We start from the raw sequence: 20,754 nt of genomic DNA, 5'->3' as shown, positions 1-20,754 counted from the left end.
TAAATACGTTTAATTAGGGGCAGAGGATGATCATTAAAGGAAGTCTGACTGCTGCAGAAGTCATTAACAATCTTAAATGAAATTTTTATTTTTATGATAGCCATTTACATGTATAATAAGAGCCAATGATTCTTGGGAGCAGTGTGACAGAAACAGAGTGTAGCGAGAACTCATGTAAGACATAGTATTTAAATGAGCTGGTGTTAGCTATTCATATTTGTTAATGAACTAGATATGCAGGGCTATAAGAATGAATGTTCTGATGCTTTAAATTTTAATATCTGGAAATCAAGGGTAAGGACCAATTACCAGGATTTTCACCCCTTAAAAGGAATAATTAATAATGACATAACAAATGTACAATTCCAAACTCCTAAAAAAAAATAGCGAAAATTAGGATCAATAGTATGAAGAAAAGATGGGAACTGTGGAATCTTAATTCACTATTTTATAATTAGAACTGCTTCTTTGTAATAAATGATAGGAGTGCCTTGCAGACTTTGATCACCTGGAATTACTGGCGCTTGCAGTAGAAATGAACAGACTGTGTTTTGCCCTTTACCTTTATGGTAAATAAAACAGCATTCTAATAATTAAATAAATTGTAAATCCCTAATCCTATTTAGCCATCCTCATTACACAGGCCAGGAAAGTTACTCTGCTATTACCTGTCTAGTTCTAATGATTGGTAATGATTTATTGTGTCTTTTTTATTGTTCTAAAAGTGCCCTGATGTGGTGCCTTGATGTCTAATGAAAAGAGATTGGTCTTAAAAAGCAACTCATTGTTTATCCTGACTCTTAGATAACACACTTTTTCTCGTGATAAAATATTTTTCTTATTTATTGTTCAAAACGCACAATATAGACAATAACTCTAATTTGGGGGCTGCCTTATTCAGTTGTGTTTTATCCCTGGTGCCTGACTGTCTACTGCAGTACCTCAGCACATAGCTTTACTCTGAGATAAGCCCCTTCTGCCTTGCTCTTTCTCCCATGCTTTCTGTAGTTTTGCCTGCAGGATGCAGGTTTTGAACTGAAGAGCGCAGTGGAGTTCTAACTGTGCCTTTCCGGTTTCAGCACAATCAAAGTTTTGTGTTTAGAATTGTCCTTGACATTCTTTCGTCCCACAATGGGGTGGACACAGTGTGCTGGAAGCCATGACATCATTATCACTGACACAGACTTAAATAAATCACCTGCATCTTGGCCTCTTTCTGCTTATTCAAGGATTCTTCATCTCGAGGAAGAAAGTGCTCTTTATTTTTACAAACCTTTATCCCAGGGGTGGCTGGAAAATGCAAACTTTTACAAGTGTTTTCAAAATAAATATACTCTGGGGTTCTTAGGAAGGCGCATTGCTCACAGTCAGATGTAGTCTGCAAAACTTAGGTGCTGTGCAAAAAGGTAAATCTGCTCAAACTTTTGTTGCTATCAGTACAAATTAAATAAATGTAAGCTCTCGTACTCTTAGATTTGTTTGATACATCCGAACACAGCAAGCTGGGTTTTTGGTCCCTTTGCTGTTGATTTTTTAATCATTGTTTGCAATGTTTCCTGTATACTTGAGTACAGTATTGGTGAAATCAGAAACAAGCTCACATAGTTGATCTTTGAAAAATATTGTTGCCTCAGAAAGAGGATGCACAATTCTGTTCAGGAAGAGTTTCTCTGTGACTTGAAGGGGTGTAAAGTAAGATTTGCTTTCTACAAAAAGCATGCCTAGATAAAAGCACTTAGAAATTAAGGCTTTTTTTACTGATACAGAATTTGGAGATGATCAGCAGGAAAAAAAAAAAAAAGCATTTTGAAAGGCACATTCGCCCTGAAATACATGATGTACTTTTGTGACCTGCACAAAAACAAGAAGAGCATTCTCTGTATTTGCCTATTTATTAGGTTTTGGGAAGCAGCTCGATCATAATGTAACTTCTCTGTACTGCAGCAGAACATTACAATGAGGAAGGAAATGCAGCCGAAATCTTAGCATCACCACTATTATGCAAAAAAATAAGAAAATGCTGTTAGCGTTCCCCCCCCCCCCCTTGGTGACTGGGTAGATGTGCCCTCAGATGGAAACAAACTTGTGACTCCTTTCTACCAGAAATCACATGAGCTGATCAAGGAAGGGGGGAAAAATCCACACAAGCTATATTTATATCCAGCACTAAACCTCTCACAAGTGCTGTACCATTCAGCTTCCTAGTAAGCTGCCACAAGAAATACTGTGTATCACAGCTGACAACTTTTTATCAATGTATATGGATTTTCCTAAAGGTTTTTGGAATCAAGATATCCTGTAACAATGTTCTATGGAGGAGACAAAGTGCCAAATCACTGTAAACTATATAGTTTGAAGAAATTATCGGCAGTTTTTGCAGGAATATTTTAACTTGGGATGTTTTTATTTTAAGCTACAAAATAATAAAATGTATATTTATAGCTCCATCTCATATTCTGGTTGTAAAACTTTGAAATAAGTCAGCTCAGCTTTAGTTTTGATTAAAATGACACAATTAGATCCTGTTATTCAATCAGCTAATTACTCACAAAACGGAACACATAAATAATACCGTAGGATTGCAAATCTCAGAATGAAGTTTGTACTCCTCGCCTTCTTCCTTGCAACAGTTGTTGCAGAAATTGATTGATGTTGTACCATTTTATATCCACATCAAACTCTTTATTTGGGGGGGACCCAAACTAACAATCAGTGCTTTTTTTCTAGAAAAATAGGTGTTTGTACTCACCATGAAGATGCTACAGTAAGTGCCACACTTTTTAACAACTAAAAAAAAGAGGTGCTGGTACTGCAAACCCATAAGTACCCCCTGGAAAAAAGCACTGAGCATTTTAAAGTTCTATGTACCAGGAATTCAGTCATTATCCCTAGATAATGTCTGCTTAAGTCCGTTTTTGGATTTACCCATTTACAAGTTCCACTTCTTTGTCACATTACTTGGAAAAAATGTTTTAGACTTCATTTATTCCCTGTTCACATATAGCATTCTAGTCCCATATTGCCGTTCTCCTTACCAGCAGACATATGGATGCAGAATTCAGACGTGGAAGATAATTGAGTCAAGACATACCTGGAGTGTTAGTTTTATGCATTCTGTTGTGCAATGATTTGGAGACGGGAATTATTTTAAAATAATACCATCCTGGAATTTACCTGCCAGCTGGAGACACGTTATACACAGCTGACAACGTAATCTGAAGACCTGCTGTGCTATTACTGTGCTTGTATTATAGATACGTATTTTGATGCAGATATCACCACATCAGAATGATTTCAAGAGGGTCTCTCTTAATGCTAGTGGCAAAGTTGTAGTTACCCTCCCATTCTGAAACTCAACACATTCTAAATCTTTCCTGAAAGTAGTGGTTGATGATGTAGTAAAATAACCATTTCTTTCGTCTTGTTCACTGACAAATTGCTGAAGCCATTGGTCCAAGAACCATTTAATATTGTAACTTTTGGTGTCACCTTTTTCATCCTTGGGAATAATTACTTCACATGATCAATGCAACCATCAGCTGCAAAAAAAATTGTAGAATGGGGGGAAGTTCATGAAACTGCTGCAGCTAAAACCCAGGAGCTATCAGTTTACACGTCGTATTGTTTATTGTGATTCCTGAGAGTGATTGAAGTAGACCAAGAAGCCGAGTTATCCCAAGTTAACAACAGGCAAGAGCAAAATAAGTTCAAAACAATCTTTTGAAAGTGTAGGCTGAAAAATATATTTATTTTTATCCCACCTTTCCAAAGAGCTCAGAGCAATACACTTGCCTCTTCTTCCCCACCTCCCCACATGTGGCATCTGTGAGGTAGGTTAGACTGAGACGCTGACCCAAAGTCATCAAGTGACCTTCATGGCCGAGAGGAAATTTGAACCTAGGTGCCCCCAGTTATATTCTAGCCACATCACCATGCCAGTTGTACAAATTACCCATTAAGAATTTTCTCGTATTTGCTGCCATTTCAGGTAACGTCCCTGTCCCTGTGAATAGTTCAGGTAGGGGGTGGGAATGTTGGACCACTGTCCCAGGGATCAGCACATTGGTGTCTAAAGCCTCAGGTATTCCTTGTTATTTATAGGATTTTAAGTAATTAACTCAGGGCCAGGTCTCTTATAGGAAGCTGCCTTATATACCAAGTCACAGACTGTTGACACTGCCTGGCAGCTGCTCTCGAGGGTTTCAGACAGGGCCTTCCCCAACCTTAAACCTGGTGACGCTGGGGATTAAATCTGGGACTTCATGCAAAACACTTGCTCTACAACTGAGCTTTGGTTCTTCCTTTGGCATGTGATTGCCTGGAGAAACTGAACTGCGGGAATAACACTTCTTAGGATACCTTTTGTCAAACACTCAGGCCACAAGAAGGGCTGCCGCATCTCTTAACAATCCAGCTAATTCTTGTGTTTGTCCGCACAAATGTATACCCAGTAACAACAGGGGCTGCTCACATGGAGGAAGCCCATATTGTCCAGACCAGTCCTTAGAATTCAGATTACATGATCAAATTCATGAAACAGTCTGAACAAAGCCATTGTGCTGAGATTTACAAGCGGGGTGTTCTGTGCTTTTGTTGAAAGAATCATCCTTGTTGCTGCCATTTGCTCGCTGTTTTAGTAAGGCTATTCTGTCCACTGAAAATGTCCATTCCTGTATTACAGAAGAAATGAAGGAAGAGTATGACACCATGGGGCCTGAAGCTGCAATTCAGACCACTGGAAACAACGGAACAGGTAAGGGCAGACCTATACAAACTTCTCTAGCTTCCTATTGCCTTTGATTATTTTTGTTTGTTTTGCAAACTGAAAGAATAAGCCAGGTACACTAATTCACTTTTCTAGATGAAAGTTTGAGATATTCCTAATTACATGTACATTTCCCTGATTGTTTCACTTTGATACAAACCATTGATGCAGCCTTGACCCCACTGCACTTTCTGGGAACATTTCTGCGGAGATCTGTGTGACTAGGATAGTTTCTTTTGTGTTTGATGAAAAGTATATTTTCCTGCCTCCATCTATCCCTCATTTAATGTGACAGCATCCTTGGGAGTTAATAGATTCCAGCACTGTAAAGAGTGGTATTTCCCCCCCATACAGGTGATTATGCTGGAGTTTAATGTAGCTAGAATTTTCCTGTGACAGGATCTGTACAAATATCTTTATAATCATAATGGGTGCACTTTTTGTATCAATACCAAACCCACATGTTTTATTGGGTGCATACTTCAGACCACTGAAACTTTTTTTTCACTTTCCTTAACTCATTCTTCACTCCTCTTCTCAGAAATCTACCGTGTGTAGATGAAAAGAAAGTAACACTGATACAAAAGATGTATTGTTTCTAAGCCATCTCTTTAATGCTTTGCTGAAACCTCCAGAATAAAATGGGTTTTTCTCCAATCTTGATAGTTCAGTGTGTTCAAGCTGCTTTCCATTTGATTAATGGGACTGGTTTCTTCACAGGTAGCCTACAGTTGTAGGACTGTGTCTCAACTATTCCTCCTTGTGAGGGATACCTGTATTTGGCAAAGTTCTGTCCATGGTCCTAGCATTAAGAACCTGATACAGTTCTGAGCTATAAAGATGTCGCAAACATGCCTGGCCAGTGAGGAAAGACAGATCACCTTAACTTTGTGAAAATGGAAGCAAATGAACTTTTTCCAGTGAGACAAGACTATTATTCCATATTCTCCTTACTGTAGTTTCCATCCTAAATAAGCTGTTTTCATGTTCCGTTATGATATTTGATTCTTAGTGCCCACTAGCAATGCTGTTAAGTAGGGTGGCACCCAAATGCTACAAGGATTTTATTACTCACACCTCTCTAATGCTGGTACACACCCACATGTTTTTATTAGACATTGCAACAAACTGACTTGCCTAATTCTTATGGGGGAAAATAATGGAAAAATTAATCCATGTTGGTGTGTGAGTGCATGTGTTTCTATCTTTTGTATATTAGTCTTATATACTGGCGGGTAATCCGTAAAGTAAAATGAGGTCACATTTCATTAGTTATGTATTACAAAGAGGAACATCAAAACATCTATACTGTACTGAAAAAAATATTTTTTATTCTTCTTGGGATTTAATGGTGTGTAGCAAGGCCAAGGACAGGTCCTGTTAACACCATGTACTGGCAACAGTATGATCCCACTCCACTCACAACCTTTTAAAGAGCCTTGTAGATGTCACAAAGCGCCGTAAATTCTCCAACACTGAGCCCCAGAGATTCTTGTCCAGGAGGGCAGCCCCCCAATAGGCAAATTTGTAAGAACCAAATCACTAAAGCTATGGAGGGCAGGCTGTCTGTCTTTCATATACACTACCACAATCTCATATAGCATGATCATGATCAACCATTTTTTCCTCCCTACAAACCTCACAACACCCAAAGTCAATCCTCATAGCCCTGCATAAATGTAGAGCTTAATGCCTAGCCAAAATTTGGAACAGTACAACTTGTCTCTGCCACCCTTTCAGTGTCAAAAATTGAAAATCTTCCACTGGTGGACATCTGGATAATACCTTCCTACCTGTAGAATACCTTCCAACCTGTAGAACCCACCTGCGACTGTCTTTGCCATTCACCTAACAAGGTCCATTTAACTCAACTTCCAAAAAGGACAGTGGCAACAAAAGATCAGTGTCCCTCTGCTCCCAAACCCCTAAAATATTTTGTTTCTCAGTCATTATTTTTCTTTTTTAAAAAAGCAAAAAAATGTGGTAATGTAGCATTAGTAATATTATATTTTAAAAGGTTTACATTTAGAAGTAAAGTTGGCTATTTATATTAAGGTTCATGGTAAAGACTTCTTAAGAGTCTCATCTTAAGAGTTTCACACCATGCTCCCGACACTTCCATGTGGTCTCAGTGCCACATTTCAGTGGTTCAGATGCATGGATAATCTCCATGCCAGTACCAGCTGCCATTAGCATCATCCACTGTAAGTGGAAACTGTAATGTTTGAATCCTATCTAACTGCATTCCTAGTAAATTAGGCCACAATGTTTACTGAGACTTTCAGTTTGAGTGGTGGGTACCAATGCACATCCAGCAGAGAGAGCAGATTTCAGTATTTTGTATCTCAGCCTACAGGAAATAAAAAAGATTTCTATCAGATTCCAGTTGTAATTCCGTCTCACCAGGTGTTCCACAAGACTATTAATGCTGGCATTGGTACCAGTAAGAGAGTAGCTTCTGCAGTGTGAGAATCTGTCTACTTAAAAACTAGGCTGATACTACAAGAATATTTCGCATGCAACCACAAAATGGTGGTGATGATTCATAATCATGGCCAGTTAGACCAAATTTGAGCAATTAATTTCGTGTACTTTCACACAGGTAAAACTGGCACCACTTCAGCCCAGCATGGCTTTGAGACTTTGCATCCTTATAGGTATTTTGAGGAAATGGATGAATGCATTCCCTGTAGATAAACAAAATCTGCTTATCCTTACCCAGTAATAGCCGCAGACAAATACATTTTGCTGAGACTGCATTTTAAAAAAGAAAGGTAGGAAAAGAGTTCTCTGCAAAGAAAAACAGAAGTAAAAGTTGGCAAGTTGAAAGGACTGATCGCTTTGAGACTCTAATCTGCATGTACCAATGAGGACCTGCCACTTCCTGCTTAATGAAGGCTGTGGTTTTATTAGCTTTGTTGCCGATTAGGAGCAGCTATCTCCATCTTACAGCAAGAGTTCCCACAAGAAATAACTGGCCTCCTATGCTCTCGAGTGTCTCCTTTAAATATCTCTTTTCCTTAGTGTGGTTTATGCTCATATGATGTTATGCTACCTCAGGCTTTAAGGAGTCCCTGCCCTAGTCCTTAATTAAAACAAGACTTCCTTAGTGAGGTCACTCACTCTACATCTTCCTAAAAAGCTTGACTCACAGATGGGAGTGTGATTTCTGTTTGCAATTTAAATTCACTAGGAATCAATGTGTGAGGCTATAGGCATAGAAATCATGCAGAGGGCATATAAGGGGAAATTCTCTGTCCTTTCAAGAGACATTAGTTGTTGGGGGGGGGGTAAGAGCAAGGGATGATCACAAGAATTTGTGCTAGCTTTGGCTGGTTTTCCAACCACAATGTTTCCTGATGAAGTTAGACCTTGCCACAGTTAATGACGTAGTTACCTCCAGATTAGAGTATAATGTGCTTTGCATGGGGCTGTCCTTGAAAAGTGTCTGGAAACTTCAGCTGGTGCAAAATGCTCATGCGGAATGGAACAGAGCAGCCAGAACATATTAATGCCTGTTTTGTGTGATACATACTAATTGCCAGTTTGTTTCTGGGCTTGGTTCAAGGTGCCGCTTTTCATCTTCGGCTGGGGAGGGCGGGATATTAAAAAATAAATAAATTATGATTTATTATCTTCAAAGGCCTAAACAGCCCGGGACCTGGGCATCTTCCTTGTCTCATGCTCTGCTCCACATCTAAAGCCTTGCTCCAGATTCCTTGCCTGCATGGGACATGATAGATAGCTCCCAGGAGCAGGGCCTTTTCTGCACTGGCACTCATTTTGTAGTGTGCCCTTCTGAAATGTGTTTATTTTATGAATTATTTTCCCGTATTGACTTTTTTTCTTGATTTGCCATGATAGTTGGTATATGAATTATTCCGTTTTGAGGAGTCACATCCCATAATATATTGCATGATGTTTTAATTTGTAAGCTACTTGAATTTCTTTCCTTTTTTTTTAGTGGAAAAAATGTGAGGTATAAAGTTTTAAGTAAAATTCATTTGCAGTCACATTTTGTTTGTTTGTAACGCTGATCAATTATTCTAATGATGGCCAAATTCTTGTCAGTAACATAAGAGAAACTTTGAATTGCCTGATCTGCATTCAGATGGCACATGATATTTATATTAATCTTTAATACATAATCACACTGTTAACGTTGTTTCAGTTAAGGATCTGTCAGCTCCCCAGTAAATCCCATTGTTTTAAAGGTTTATAACTTAGACATAAACATTTGCCTTAGCTCCTGAATTCCTTTAATGCACAGGGAAACTGAATAATGCACACGTTTTAGAACCTCAGAAACGTTCAGTATCAAAGGAGACAGTTATAGCCTCCTGTACAAAACTAGCATTCAAAACTGTTTGTAGGCCTGTTTGAGAAAGCTGACCAACCATCTGTAGGATCTAGTATATTACTAGGAGCAAAGGAAGAATTAACTTTAGGTAGTGACCATAATGGTATGTTTGAGATAATAGTGACAAAAGCAGCAGCTTTTAATAAGCCTCGTTCCAATTTGTGTTTTAATGCTGTAAAAATTTCTGGAACCATTATTCTAAACAGTTATGTTCGTCTATAAGCTTGCAATGCTTGAGTAATGTTCCAATGGTCTGAACTGGTTTAAGTAGTTTTACAATATGGCCATTGGCCCAGAGATGGATTTCTGGCAAGAACACCAACCACATATTTTCCTGTTCAATTTGCTGTCTACCGTTTTCAGTCTTCCTGCTATAACTCCCTACTTTCCAGCAGAAACCAATTATAATTTATACGAACTTTTTTCCAGGATATTTCTTCCATATTGCTGTCAATATCCTACCCAGTAATTCACAACCCACCTCCAATCCAAACTATATATTCATTTTTTTCAACACCATCCTCCCCTATTTAACCAGAATATTTCTTTCCTTAAGAAAATATGTTTTGAAACATTAGAAGAAGGCATATACTTCAGGAATATATAATGATAGAGAGCCAGCACAACAAAAAAAGCTATTTGACTTGCTCAGGCACACCCGAGTTTATTTCCATTAAATGTATATCAACAGTGAAAAAAGACAGTGTTTGGCAATACAAGAACCTGATGTTCACAGATTTCAACATGCTGAATGGTCTTTATCATTCACTCTCTATTCCACAGTCACTCTCAGTGTGACTGATGGCTACCTGAATATGGCTGGGATCCAACAGTTACTTCAGTCACATACCCAGCGAATTAGAGGAGACAGTGGTAGTTGTGTAGGCGTTAAAGCACACACAAACAGGCCCAAAGAAAGACAGAAATTCAGCAGATAGAAGAGAGCATGGGAAAAGGCCACAGGAAAGCCATTCTAATGAAAATAGAAAAATTGATTTGGTCCTATATGCCGAAGCACATGGCAAAATGGTAGGTGGTTTCTGCAAAATTCAGAGCAAACTTTATCCTCTTTGTAGGCTTCCTACATCTGGCAAACTGGTCACCATCTTGATGGGCAGGGCCAGTTTTGCTTGCATGGAAGTTTGTAGAAAATATGACCGCTACTTCCAGGAAAGTAACAAAAGATTTCAACACACGGTTTCCTTTATGCTTCTCCTGAGAGGCCTGAGCAGAGCTTTAGGCTCCTGTTCTAGGCTGGCTGGACCCCTGGACAGGAATCTTCCTCTTGCATAGACACACTACAGCTTTGTTTCGCAAGCCCCTTTGAACTATTGAAAGCTGTTTTTAAAACTTCTTTCTGCTTCAAAAGTGCATTGACCTGCATTAGGAGAAGCGGCGGCTGTTCAAGGGTCACAGTGGTGCAGTCAGAGCAGGACCTGGGAAAAGACATCAAGAATGAGGCAGAATGTGCAAGAGAGCCACCAAGTATAAGCAGGGTTGCATTACCATAAGGGAAGGGTAATCCCATTAAGTCCAGAGTCTAACGTTACCTAACCGTGCCACTGAAACACAAGTCAAAAATGTCCTTGCATGTGCAGAACTAGGTGTGAGGATATTTGGATTCTGGACAACATATGACATAATTAAGGGGTAAATATCTAAGGATCTGTTTTATGTTTTGTTTTGTTATGTTTTTAATATAATTCTCTTAAACTCACTGCCAAGGGCATATGGTAGTGACCCAAAGTATGAATAGCATCATAAAAGAACTAAGGTATTTAGGTATTGGAACGCAGGTGGCGCTGTGGTCTAAACCACTGAGCCTCTTGGGCTTGCTGATCAGAAGGTCGGCGGTTTGAATCCCCGTGATGGGGTGAGCTCCCATTGCTCGGTCCCAACTCCTGCCAACCTAGCAGTTCAAAAGTATGGCAGTGCAAGTAGATAAATAGGTACCAACACGGCGGGAAGGTAAGCGGCATTTCCGTGCACTGCTCTGGTTTCGGTGATCTCTTGCGCCAGAAGCGGCTTAGTCATGCTGGCCACATGACCCGGAAAAACTGTCTGCAGACAAACGCCGGCTCCTTTGCCTGTAAAGTGAGATGAGCACCACATCCCCAGAGTCGTCTGCGACTGGACTTAACTGTCAGGGGTCCTTTACCTTTACCTTTTTAGCTAGGTAGCTAGCTGGTCAGGGCATGCCACTTCCTAAGAATATCTCCGCCCCTCCCACTCCCCCAGTAGTATTCTGAAGTTTGACCTCTAGTTTCATGAGCCATTTCAGAACTTTATAAATATGGGAGCACCTGTTTTCAGGGCTATCACTAAACACCCTTCTTCTGTTGATTCTTATTTTTGCCTATCTAAGTTCATTCATCTTTATCATGACCTATTTCTGAGGAAGAGAGAGAGAGAGAGAGAGAGAGAGAGAGAGAGAGAGAGAGAGAGAGTTTAACTTGAGCTCAGCAGGTTGCGCATTGAAGAAAGATGTTGCATATTGACAGGAACTGGAACATTTTTATTAACAACATCTATGAGGCTATTGCCAGAATTGCTTCCTTCTGTAAATGATATCAAGGCATCTCCTGGGATTTAGTAGTTTCAAACTATATGTTTTACTGGACCATTTCCCTCCCTTGCAGAATTAGGTATTTCCTTTAGATTTTTTTAATAAAATGATTTTTGTAATAAACCTATTTTTGTACATAAAATACTGTAAGATTTTACTATGAAGCAAACAGAGGTGTGAGTTGATTTTATGCTAGCACCATTGACCACCTATGGCACCATAATGGATTTTCTCCTTTATCTGTTGCCTTGAGGCAAAGATGCTAAATATTTCAGTAACCCTGTGTGTTGGTTTCCTCCCATAGTCTAAGTTACAATGATGTAAATCTAGTGCTTCTGTCACTCTATAATTATCAATCCAACCCCATTGATTTTAGGGTAGATACTGCTGATTTATGCTGTTGTAAGAGGGAGCAGAATCAACTTGATCTCTATTTTGGTTGCTTTATGAGAGAAAATATTTTAATCATCTTGGTGCTGAGTTTGTAACCTGACCTACTCAAATAAATGTATCAAAGTCTGAATACGTATGGACAGTAAAAAGCTAGTGTCAGTAAAAGTCTTAAACTGTATGTGTGCTGAAGAGGTACTTTTCAATACATAATTGAAAACACAATTCAAAAGCTGTTTTAGCTATAATTCTGCTCTGAGTTTACATGCTTAAGTCCCTTTGACATTGGTGGTCTTAAACAAACATACTGAGCAATGGATTGAATGTGAGGTCTCCTATACAGTTGGATTAATACTTTTCTACAATATCATAGGCTTTTACTGAATTATTCCTGCATCTAATGTTCAGAAAGGAAGGAAGGAATTTCCCCCCATGGACATTGCACAGGCAATAAAACAACAACAAATTTTATGTTTTAATGAGGGGGGGGGGAATGAAAACTTCACTGTTTTTAGGGCCTACCTCACATAATTGTGTTCCAGAACTAAATAGTAATGTTTGTAAAATCATTCCAACATCACATTATTTGAGTAACAGTGGTTCCTTTTTGAGGTGGTTGGGGGAGAGGATGTTGCTTCTCCAAGAATGTTTCAGAGAAAAGACATTGGGCTGGAATCCTGACCAGTTCAGAATTCTAGTTTCCTGATCAGAAAGATGTCCATTAGCCTATATGCAAGCTTGCTTATCCCCCCCCCCCCCGTTATTCTTATGGTCTTCCTTATCCCAATGCCCACTAACCAGCACTGAAAAAAATATATATTTCTGTGTCCATGAAATGGTGTCAGACAGTAGCCTCAGAGACCAAAGAACAGAAGGTTTGGCAGGTGATCTATAGCAATCTCCTGATATATAATAAGGATTTATAACCTCCAAATCCAAACCCTAGGGTTTGAGGAGATCCAAAAGCAGGCTAACTCCTTAGTCCACCTATCATGAAGTTCAGATAAGACTGTGGTCTCAGAGTACCAAAGGACAGAGATTAGAATTGCTCCCACTGGTTGCAATTTATTTCAGGAATCGTTTTTGTAAGATATTGAATTACACCAGAATTCCAAAATGCACGGAAGTCTAAAATGTTGCTTTTTCAGATTCTGTGCACAGACAGCATACAATATTGCACCCCCTCCCTTTTATATGGGGAAAAGAGGAGGGCACATGCATTGGCTTCTGCCATCTTTCATTAATGAATGGTGTCATCAGTGACTTTGCCAAATGTATTCTCTTACAAAATCACCAGCCAGTGATTTTATTGGCAGGAGAAATGAGCTAGGTGGAAGTATGGGTAGCCACAGGATTAGGCTCATAAAGTAAATGTACACCATCTTCAATACCACTGTGTAGACAAACATATAAATCCTCCACAAAACTATTTATCTCCCCCCCCCATCCCTCTTCTATTATAGTTAAGAATGCAAATTGCACGTCGGACTTTGAGGAATATTTTGCTAAGAGGAAAGTGGATGAAGGAGATGGACACTCAGTCAGTATAGCGGAGTACCTACAACGCAGTGATACAGCCATTATTTACCCGGAAGCCCCCGAGGAACTGTCTCGTCTTGGCACTCCAGAGGCCAATGGGCAAGAAGAAAATGGTGAGGATGGAATTCATTTTTAGCCACTCTTCTGACCTCTTGCAGCTGTTGCAATTATAAATGCACTACATGCCTGGGTGTTTACCTTAAAATTGAAGAACAGCTGCAGAAGCATGGAATTTCATGAGCAAAGATGGGACTGTAATTTCAGCATATTGTGATTGCTTTTTTAGTCAGCAAATTGAGACTCTTCTGTAGGTGAAATAAATAGCAGGGACAATTAAGGGTTATGTTTTTAAAGGAGCAGCGTCCTTGCTCTAATTTTAGTTTGGGAATGATTGAATTTTTTTACAGGACAAATTGAGGATTACTAACTGATTCTGTTAAATCCTTAATAAGTAATTGAAAAAGCATCCGTGAAGATGGAACTAGATGGTGTTGTGTTTGGAGACAACAGACTGGTAATTAAGTGCACAGCATCAATAAATCAGAGAAAGAAAGAAAGAAAAAAACCCCAACATTTTTCACACACACCCCACAAGCTATTGTAGTCTCACAATAAGCCAGACGAAAGTTTTGAATTAATTTTCTTATGTTTCATACAAGTTTGCCCTGAGCGTGTAAAAAGTGATTGATGTGGTTTTTGCAAGCAAGGTAGATATCACGGATATTCCACTGTAGGCAGATTGCAGTGATTCTTGTCAATCCATCCTGGGCAATAAGCCCATTAACTGCCATTGATTTACTGACCTTTTGGCCTGCTTCTTTCTCTCACGTCTCTTGGGCTACAGACCTGCCACCTGGAACTCCAGATGCTTTTGCCCAACTGCTGACCTGCCCCTACTGTGACCGAGGCTACAAGCGCTTGACATCACTGAAGGAGCACATCAAGTACCGCCATGAGAAGAACGAAGAGAACTTCCCTTGCCCTCTTTGCAACTACACATTCGCTTACCGCACCCAGCTCGAGCGGCATATGGTGACGCACAAGCCAGGGACAGATCAGGTGGGGGGGCTTGTTTTAAGTGATTTCTTTCTATAATAACCCCTTAGAGAAATGATATTGCTTTGATTGGCAATCATTATTAATTTTTCATGGCATTTTGAAGATGCAGATCTTTTAATGGTAATAGCTTTAATTGAGGCCTAAATGATTTTTTGATGGTCTCTTCTAATATGATTTAATAGTCTTATGTTCACGATCGAATGAGTGTGTTAATTTCTAATTTAGAAATTTTATTTGCACTTTAACTTGACTTTAGTTTCATTTTTTTATGTTCCTCAAAATGTGAATGAAATTGTGGCATTTTAATTATACATTATTAAACATCTCAGCAATTTTATCTCCATTTTTCACCTAGTTTTGCACTGCATTTCCCCTCACATAGGATCTCAAAGACATCTCAGGAATCTGCTAATCTTATTTTCTGTCATTCATTACTTTTTATGGAGCCTTGTATATATTTTTCATGCAGTCCATACAAATAGGTTCATATTTTTTAGTTAATCTTGTTGCGTGTATCTGCGTGCGTTATGGCTGTTCTAATAACATGTGATCACTTTAGGAATACACTATTCCTGAAATCTACACATCCGAGCAGCAAATCTCCTGTAAATCAAAATGATTCCTTGATGCATTATATTTAATCAAATTGAATGTGTCTTTTGAATTCCTGCTTAAAATTTCTATAATGACATGTTGCAATGGAAATCCAAATGGCAGATCTTAAACTACATTCCATCCCATTACTATGAGAATTATACCAATAGTTTTTATTCTAAAGAATGAGAAGTCATACGGATTTAGATTTATCATGGCAGGCATTTTTTCAATAAAAGACGTGCTTAATTAAACAAACATGTATCATGCTCACCTTCTAATCAAGCAGTTTGGTAATTAGTTCACTCTTTCTCACTTGATCTCTGTAATCGATAAAATACAATTCTGACAGGATTTATCATAACATTTCATTTTAAAGAGCAAAGCGAGTTGTTAATCTGTAACTTTCCCCCCTTTCTGACAAAATGGGAGACAAGAGTGGCTTTTCCTCTCCTTCCCTATTGCTTTTGACTATCAAAACACTAATGGGAGGGGAGGGGGGGCGTGTGGCTGGATATTTATCCAGAATAACTGCCTTAAATTTCACATGCAAGAGTGTGATTGTGCTGGCGCATTACGAATGGTAGCTTTGGTGTTGAAAAGTCCCCTCATTTGCTCATGGCATTTACAATTAGTAAATTAAAATGATTGTATCATATTAACAGTGGCACAACTAAAGTTTATAGTAGTCCTCTGAGGGCTGTGGGGGGAGACAAAGCAGCTGTTGCTGTTTGTTTATGCAACTCAGCAACATATGAGCACTGGTCCCTCAATGGCGCTCCGCGGGCTGGGCTCTGCTTGATCTTTGAAGGTTGCTGCTGTTTGAACAACCCTCCCTGTGTCCCATGTAACACCATCTGTCTCACTAGGAATGTGGGAAGATTCAGCACACCCTAGCAGTTGTCATACCGTTTCTGTGCTGTCTTTTCTGCAATAGGCTTTTGTGTCATTGCTGCTTGGGAGAAAAGGGGGAGGGGGGGGAGGCTGACCTCCTACCTTGAACATCCAGACTAGATGACTGCAGCTTTTTTTTCTTCCCCCTTTTTAAAATCAGAATTCAAAGTCACAGCACTTTTCTCACTTGTTCAGAAAGGTCAGCTGTGTTTGATCCTATCTTTATGCTGCTTTTTAACTTGTCCTTTCTGCCAACTTTTCCTTCTTGTTTTTGCCCCTGCTCCTTAGCATTGCTCTGAAGGAGGGGAAAGAAAAAAAAGAACCAGTTTAATTCTCTGATCAGGACTTTCCCTCCCAGCAGTGACCGCCTCTTGCATTTGATAAAACAAAGCTTGCTTATCATCACAATGCTAAAGGGTTCAGAAGCACTGCAAATATATATTTAAAAAAAATAAATGCTGCAAGTTACGAATTGACAATATGATCAGCTAAGAATATTAAAAGCCTCAATTTCTTTTAAAAATTAACAAATCCATTCCTTGCAGCACTGCATGCCTTAATATATTGTGCTGCCGATGAAAGACTTAAGAAATAATTCCAAAGCAAATGCTCGAAGTGAATTCAGATTTCCTTCAGGTTTACTGCCAACATTTTGATTTTTATGGCAGCACTGATGAGGCAAATAAATGTGCATGCAGATCTTTTAGGCTGACAGATAAATACAAAACTGCTTTAATTAAATTTTTTTCTTAAAAGGAAACCTTTCTCTCTCTCTTTCTACACACACACACAGGCACACGCACACACTCACACAGAGACATATACACAGATATAGATATTGATATATTTGCATATAAAATTCATGCTGGTAATACACACACAGAGAGACAAATTCATACCTCTACATATACAGATATCTATCTGCATAAAATTCATGCTGGTGTCTTTACTCTCCCAGCACCAAATGCTGACCCAAGGAGCAGGCAATCGTAAGTTCAAGTGCACAGAGTGTGGCAAGGCCTTCAAATACAAGCACCATCTGAAGGAACACCTGCGAATCCACAGTGGTGAGTAGCTGAGGTGCCAGGGTTCTCATTTGCATTTTGTTTAATTAGCAGAGTTTTTGTTTTTTGTTTTTTTTTAAAAGCATAGTATCTTCACCATTTTGTTTAGAGCTGCCAAGATACTTTGTAAATGATTTCTGACTCGTCCTCATTTTTCATGCTATTCAGAAACAAATAAGAAACCAGCACCACAAGTTTCCATAGAAGATTTTCCAAATAGCAGAATGTATTACCTGATTAATTAATTAAGTTCTAAATTGCTTTTCTGGAGCTATTTCTACTCAGAGGAATTCTGGGAATTCCTAGCCATTTGGCTCTTAAGTTTTCTTATTTGTGATACACTTGCCTAAAAAACAAAACAAAAACAAGGAACCTTAAAGACAGTGGCGTCGTGTGGGTTGTCAGCACCCGGGGCAAGGCAAGTAATTTGCGCCCCTTAACCTGTGGATTTTAGCAGGGGGCAGAGAGCTGCGAGTGCGAGCGCGCCCCCCCAGATGTTGCGCCCGGTGCGGCCGGCCCCCCTGCACCCCCCACGCTATGCCACTGCTTAAAGATGAACAAGACCAACACCCACAATCCAGCAGCAATAAACAAATTAAGCTTGCTTACTTGGAATGGCTGCCTCATTCATATTATTTTATCACACTTGCATCTCATCCTTCCTCCAAAGAGTTCACAGCAACTGTTTAGCCCATGGGTAGGCAAACTAAGGCCTGGGGGCCGGATATGGCCCAATCGCCTTCTAAATGTGGCCCACGGATGGTCTGGGAATCAGTGTGTCTTTACTTGAGTAGAATGTGTCCTTTCATTTAAAATGTGTCTCTGGGTTATTTGTGGGGCATAGGAATTCATTCATCCCCCCCCCCAAAAAAAAATAGTCCGGCCCCCACAAGGTCTGAGGGACAGTGGACTGGCTCCCTGCTGAAAAAGTTTGCTGACCTCTGATTTAGCCTCCCAAGCACCCTGCATGATAAGTTGAGCTGAGAGATAGTGACACGGCATCACACTTGATGAGCTTCATAGCTTCTTCATACACTGTACTTTTAAGTACCTGTAAAACATTCTGCAAAATCCAGTGTCAGGTGAGCAGAATTAAGTTTGTGCAACAAGACTTCCTCTTCCTCTAACTCCCCGCCTCCCCAGTTGTGTGAGTGGACATCTATACCATCACAGCTGGATGTCACAACAAGCAACAAACATTCAGGTATCTTTGCCAGAGATTTCAGATTGGCTGCAGCTTCCCAATAAAGATGCACTTAATAGCCAACATGAGATTGTTGCCATGTAATGTGTGAAGTGGCCTGTCTGACTTCGAAGTTGTGTTGTCCACATCCAAGCTGAACACACTAGCCACTTTATATATCCATTTACAATATTTATACCCTGCCTTTCTGGCCTGCATCGGCTATCACATCAATTAAAAATATAATTTTGTGTTCCTAATTCAATCCCCTTCGTTGAAATAAATAGCCTCTGCTGAGTGCATTAAGTCATTCAGTTACACATGACAGCGAAAAAATAGGGCAACACTTTGCCTTATATTTGGAACTTGTCAATGTTTGAATAATAATATTTAGAGTTCTCCTCCAACTAAAAGTCTTCACCCTTTGATGCAGACATTGTGAGTAAAGCTATTAACACTGGTCAAGTATTCAAAGACTTTGATTTATTCAAATAAATTCAAAGGCAAATCAGAAACAAAGACAAATATACCGAAGACTAAAAAAGCAGTATTTTAAAGCTAAGAAATAGTCTGAATAAGTTTCTGTAATTATACACTCTTCATAAGTTTTTTTTAAAAAGTATATTCTGCTTATATATAATAATACTAATGTTTAAGCTATCTAATCTGCAGGCATGTAAAATCTCGCAGTGAACTTTGTTTTTTGTTTAGTAGATCAGCATTTGCAAACCTTGGGTACAATCTCAAAGTTAAGCACTTCTAAACTCCACTGATTTGAGCTGAAGGGATTTAAGCTTATGTTTAATGCTCCAACTGAAGTTTAATATGTTTAATGCTCAACTCAGCTGTAATAGCAAACCACAGTTTCCCACTATAATAACTAGCTGCAGTGAACTTTGGGCTTATGTACATCACCTCTTCTCTCCTCCCCTTTCACATTCACCCACTAAATCTGTTCTGTGAGTTCCCCCGGCCCCCCTGGAGCAAATTTGGGGGTGGCAGGGGGCGCATGTGGAAGAACGAGTGGGGGATGTCTTGTTCCATTTGAGAAGTTAATTAAATTAATACAAGCCCAGGAATTGGGGGGGGGTGATTCAAGCATGAGACAGAGAGTGGAAAAACTGCCTTTATATTTTGTGTAGCCAATCCAGATCATGACTCAAGGGTTATCCATCACAGGAGAGGGGAGAGTTCCCATCCTTCAAAGACTAGTGGCTACTGAACTCAAGTAGACTCATTCCAAAGTAGCAAGAAAAGGCAAAGAGACAGCAATGGGTTCTCATACTCCCTCCTCCTAACCTTCATTTTTGAATTTTTCCTGTTCCCTGGTTCAGTTGTAAACAATATTTTGTCATGTCACCTAAATAGGAAAAGCTTGCCAAACCTAAATCAGAAACTCAGTTCAAACCATGGTTTCCCATTCTGCTTTGGAGGCAAAGTATGATTTGCACAAACCATAACCTGCCTGATTTGGACAATCATGGCTAACTGTGCTATGGACAAATGGAAGGAAACAGAGCCTTACAGGAGTCAAGAGAGCAGAAGCAGGGGGGATGGGAGCACATGAGCCCAAAATTCATTCACAGCTGCCAAAACCTGTGTTAAAATTATCTGCCCCGCCTTAGGGTAAAACCTAAAAATATATGTACACAGATTCAGAAAGTGGTTCCAGCTTTAGGCTGGAAATGAGAGTAGAGGAGGAATAAAAAACATAAGAACAGCCCTGCTGGATCTAACCAATTGCCCACCTAGTCCAGGATCCTGTTCTCACAGAAACCAATCAGATACTTATGGGGAGCCTGAAGCAAGACCAGAGTGCTTCAATGCCCTTTTCAGAAATACATGTCTCCTGTTCTCTGGCCATTATCCATGTAGATCATCTAGAAGTAAACCATTAAAAGCTAATAAGCAAGTATGAGTGAACTTCCATAATTTATTCTAAAGCTTAATTTCTAAAAAAAAGTTCTCATGAAAATTCACCACCATTTTAGTGTGAATTTTTCTCAGGATACACATTTTTTACAGTAATTCCTCCATAAACAATGTATTTGTTATTTCCACCAATATATGCCTTTTTATGCACACTTTCCATATGCATTTTTGTGCACATTGCTTTGCTGGAGAACTGCATTGAAAAATTTGGAGAAGTGCAAATTTTAATGAGTCACGGTGTTTCTGTTCAACATATTGTTTTGAATAGTGTATATTTGCATTAAATTTGCATTCAAATGTGAACTGGGTCATATTTGTCCCCCATTTTACTATGCCAACCGATTCACACAAAATTATGCTACTGTTGTAACTGCATGTTGCCTGGTCCTTATTAAAAGCCATGGCAAA

At 39.3% G+C, this 20,754-nt stretch overlaps 1 protein-coding gene across 4 annotated transcripts in view; it reads left to right on the top strand.

Annotated features, from left to right (window-relative positions):
- The window catches only part of ZEB2 (zinc finger E-box binding homeobox 2), a 164,134-nt gene that overhangs the window by 121,337 nt on the left and 22,043 nt on the right, over window positions 1-20,754 (top strand). For all 4 annotated transcript variants that reach the window (XM_081870677.1, XM_081870676.1, XM_081870675.1 and 1 more), the window contains 4 exons: window positions 4,682-4,753; window positions 13,545-13,733; window positions 14,465-14,679; window positions 17,126-17,234. In XM_081870677.1, coding sequence (XP_081726803.1) covers window positions 4,682-4,753; window positions 13,545-13,733; window positions 14,465-14,679; window positions 17,126-17,234 — 585 coding nt within the window. The remainder of the gene's footprint in view (window positions 1-4,681; window positions 4,754-13,544; window positions 13,734-14,464; window positions 14,680-17,125; window positions 17,235-20,754) is intronic.

Source organism: Podarcis erhardii (genome assembly GCF_964252035.2).
Source record: "Podarcis erhardii genome assembly, chromosome: 1".
Lineage (NCBI taxonomy): Eukaryota > Metazoa > Chordata > Lepidosauria > Squamata > Lacertidae > Podarcis > Podarcis erhardii.
Note: the sequence above shows the minus strand (reverse complement) of the source record. Positions and strands in the feature narration are given on the sequence as shown.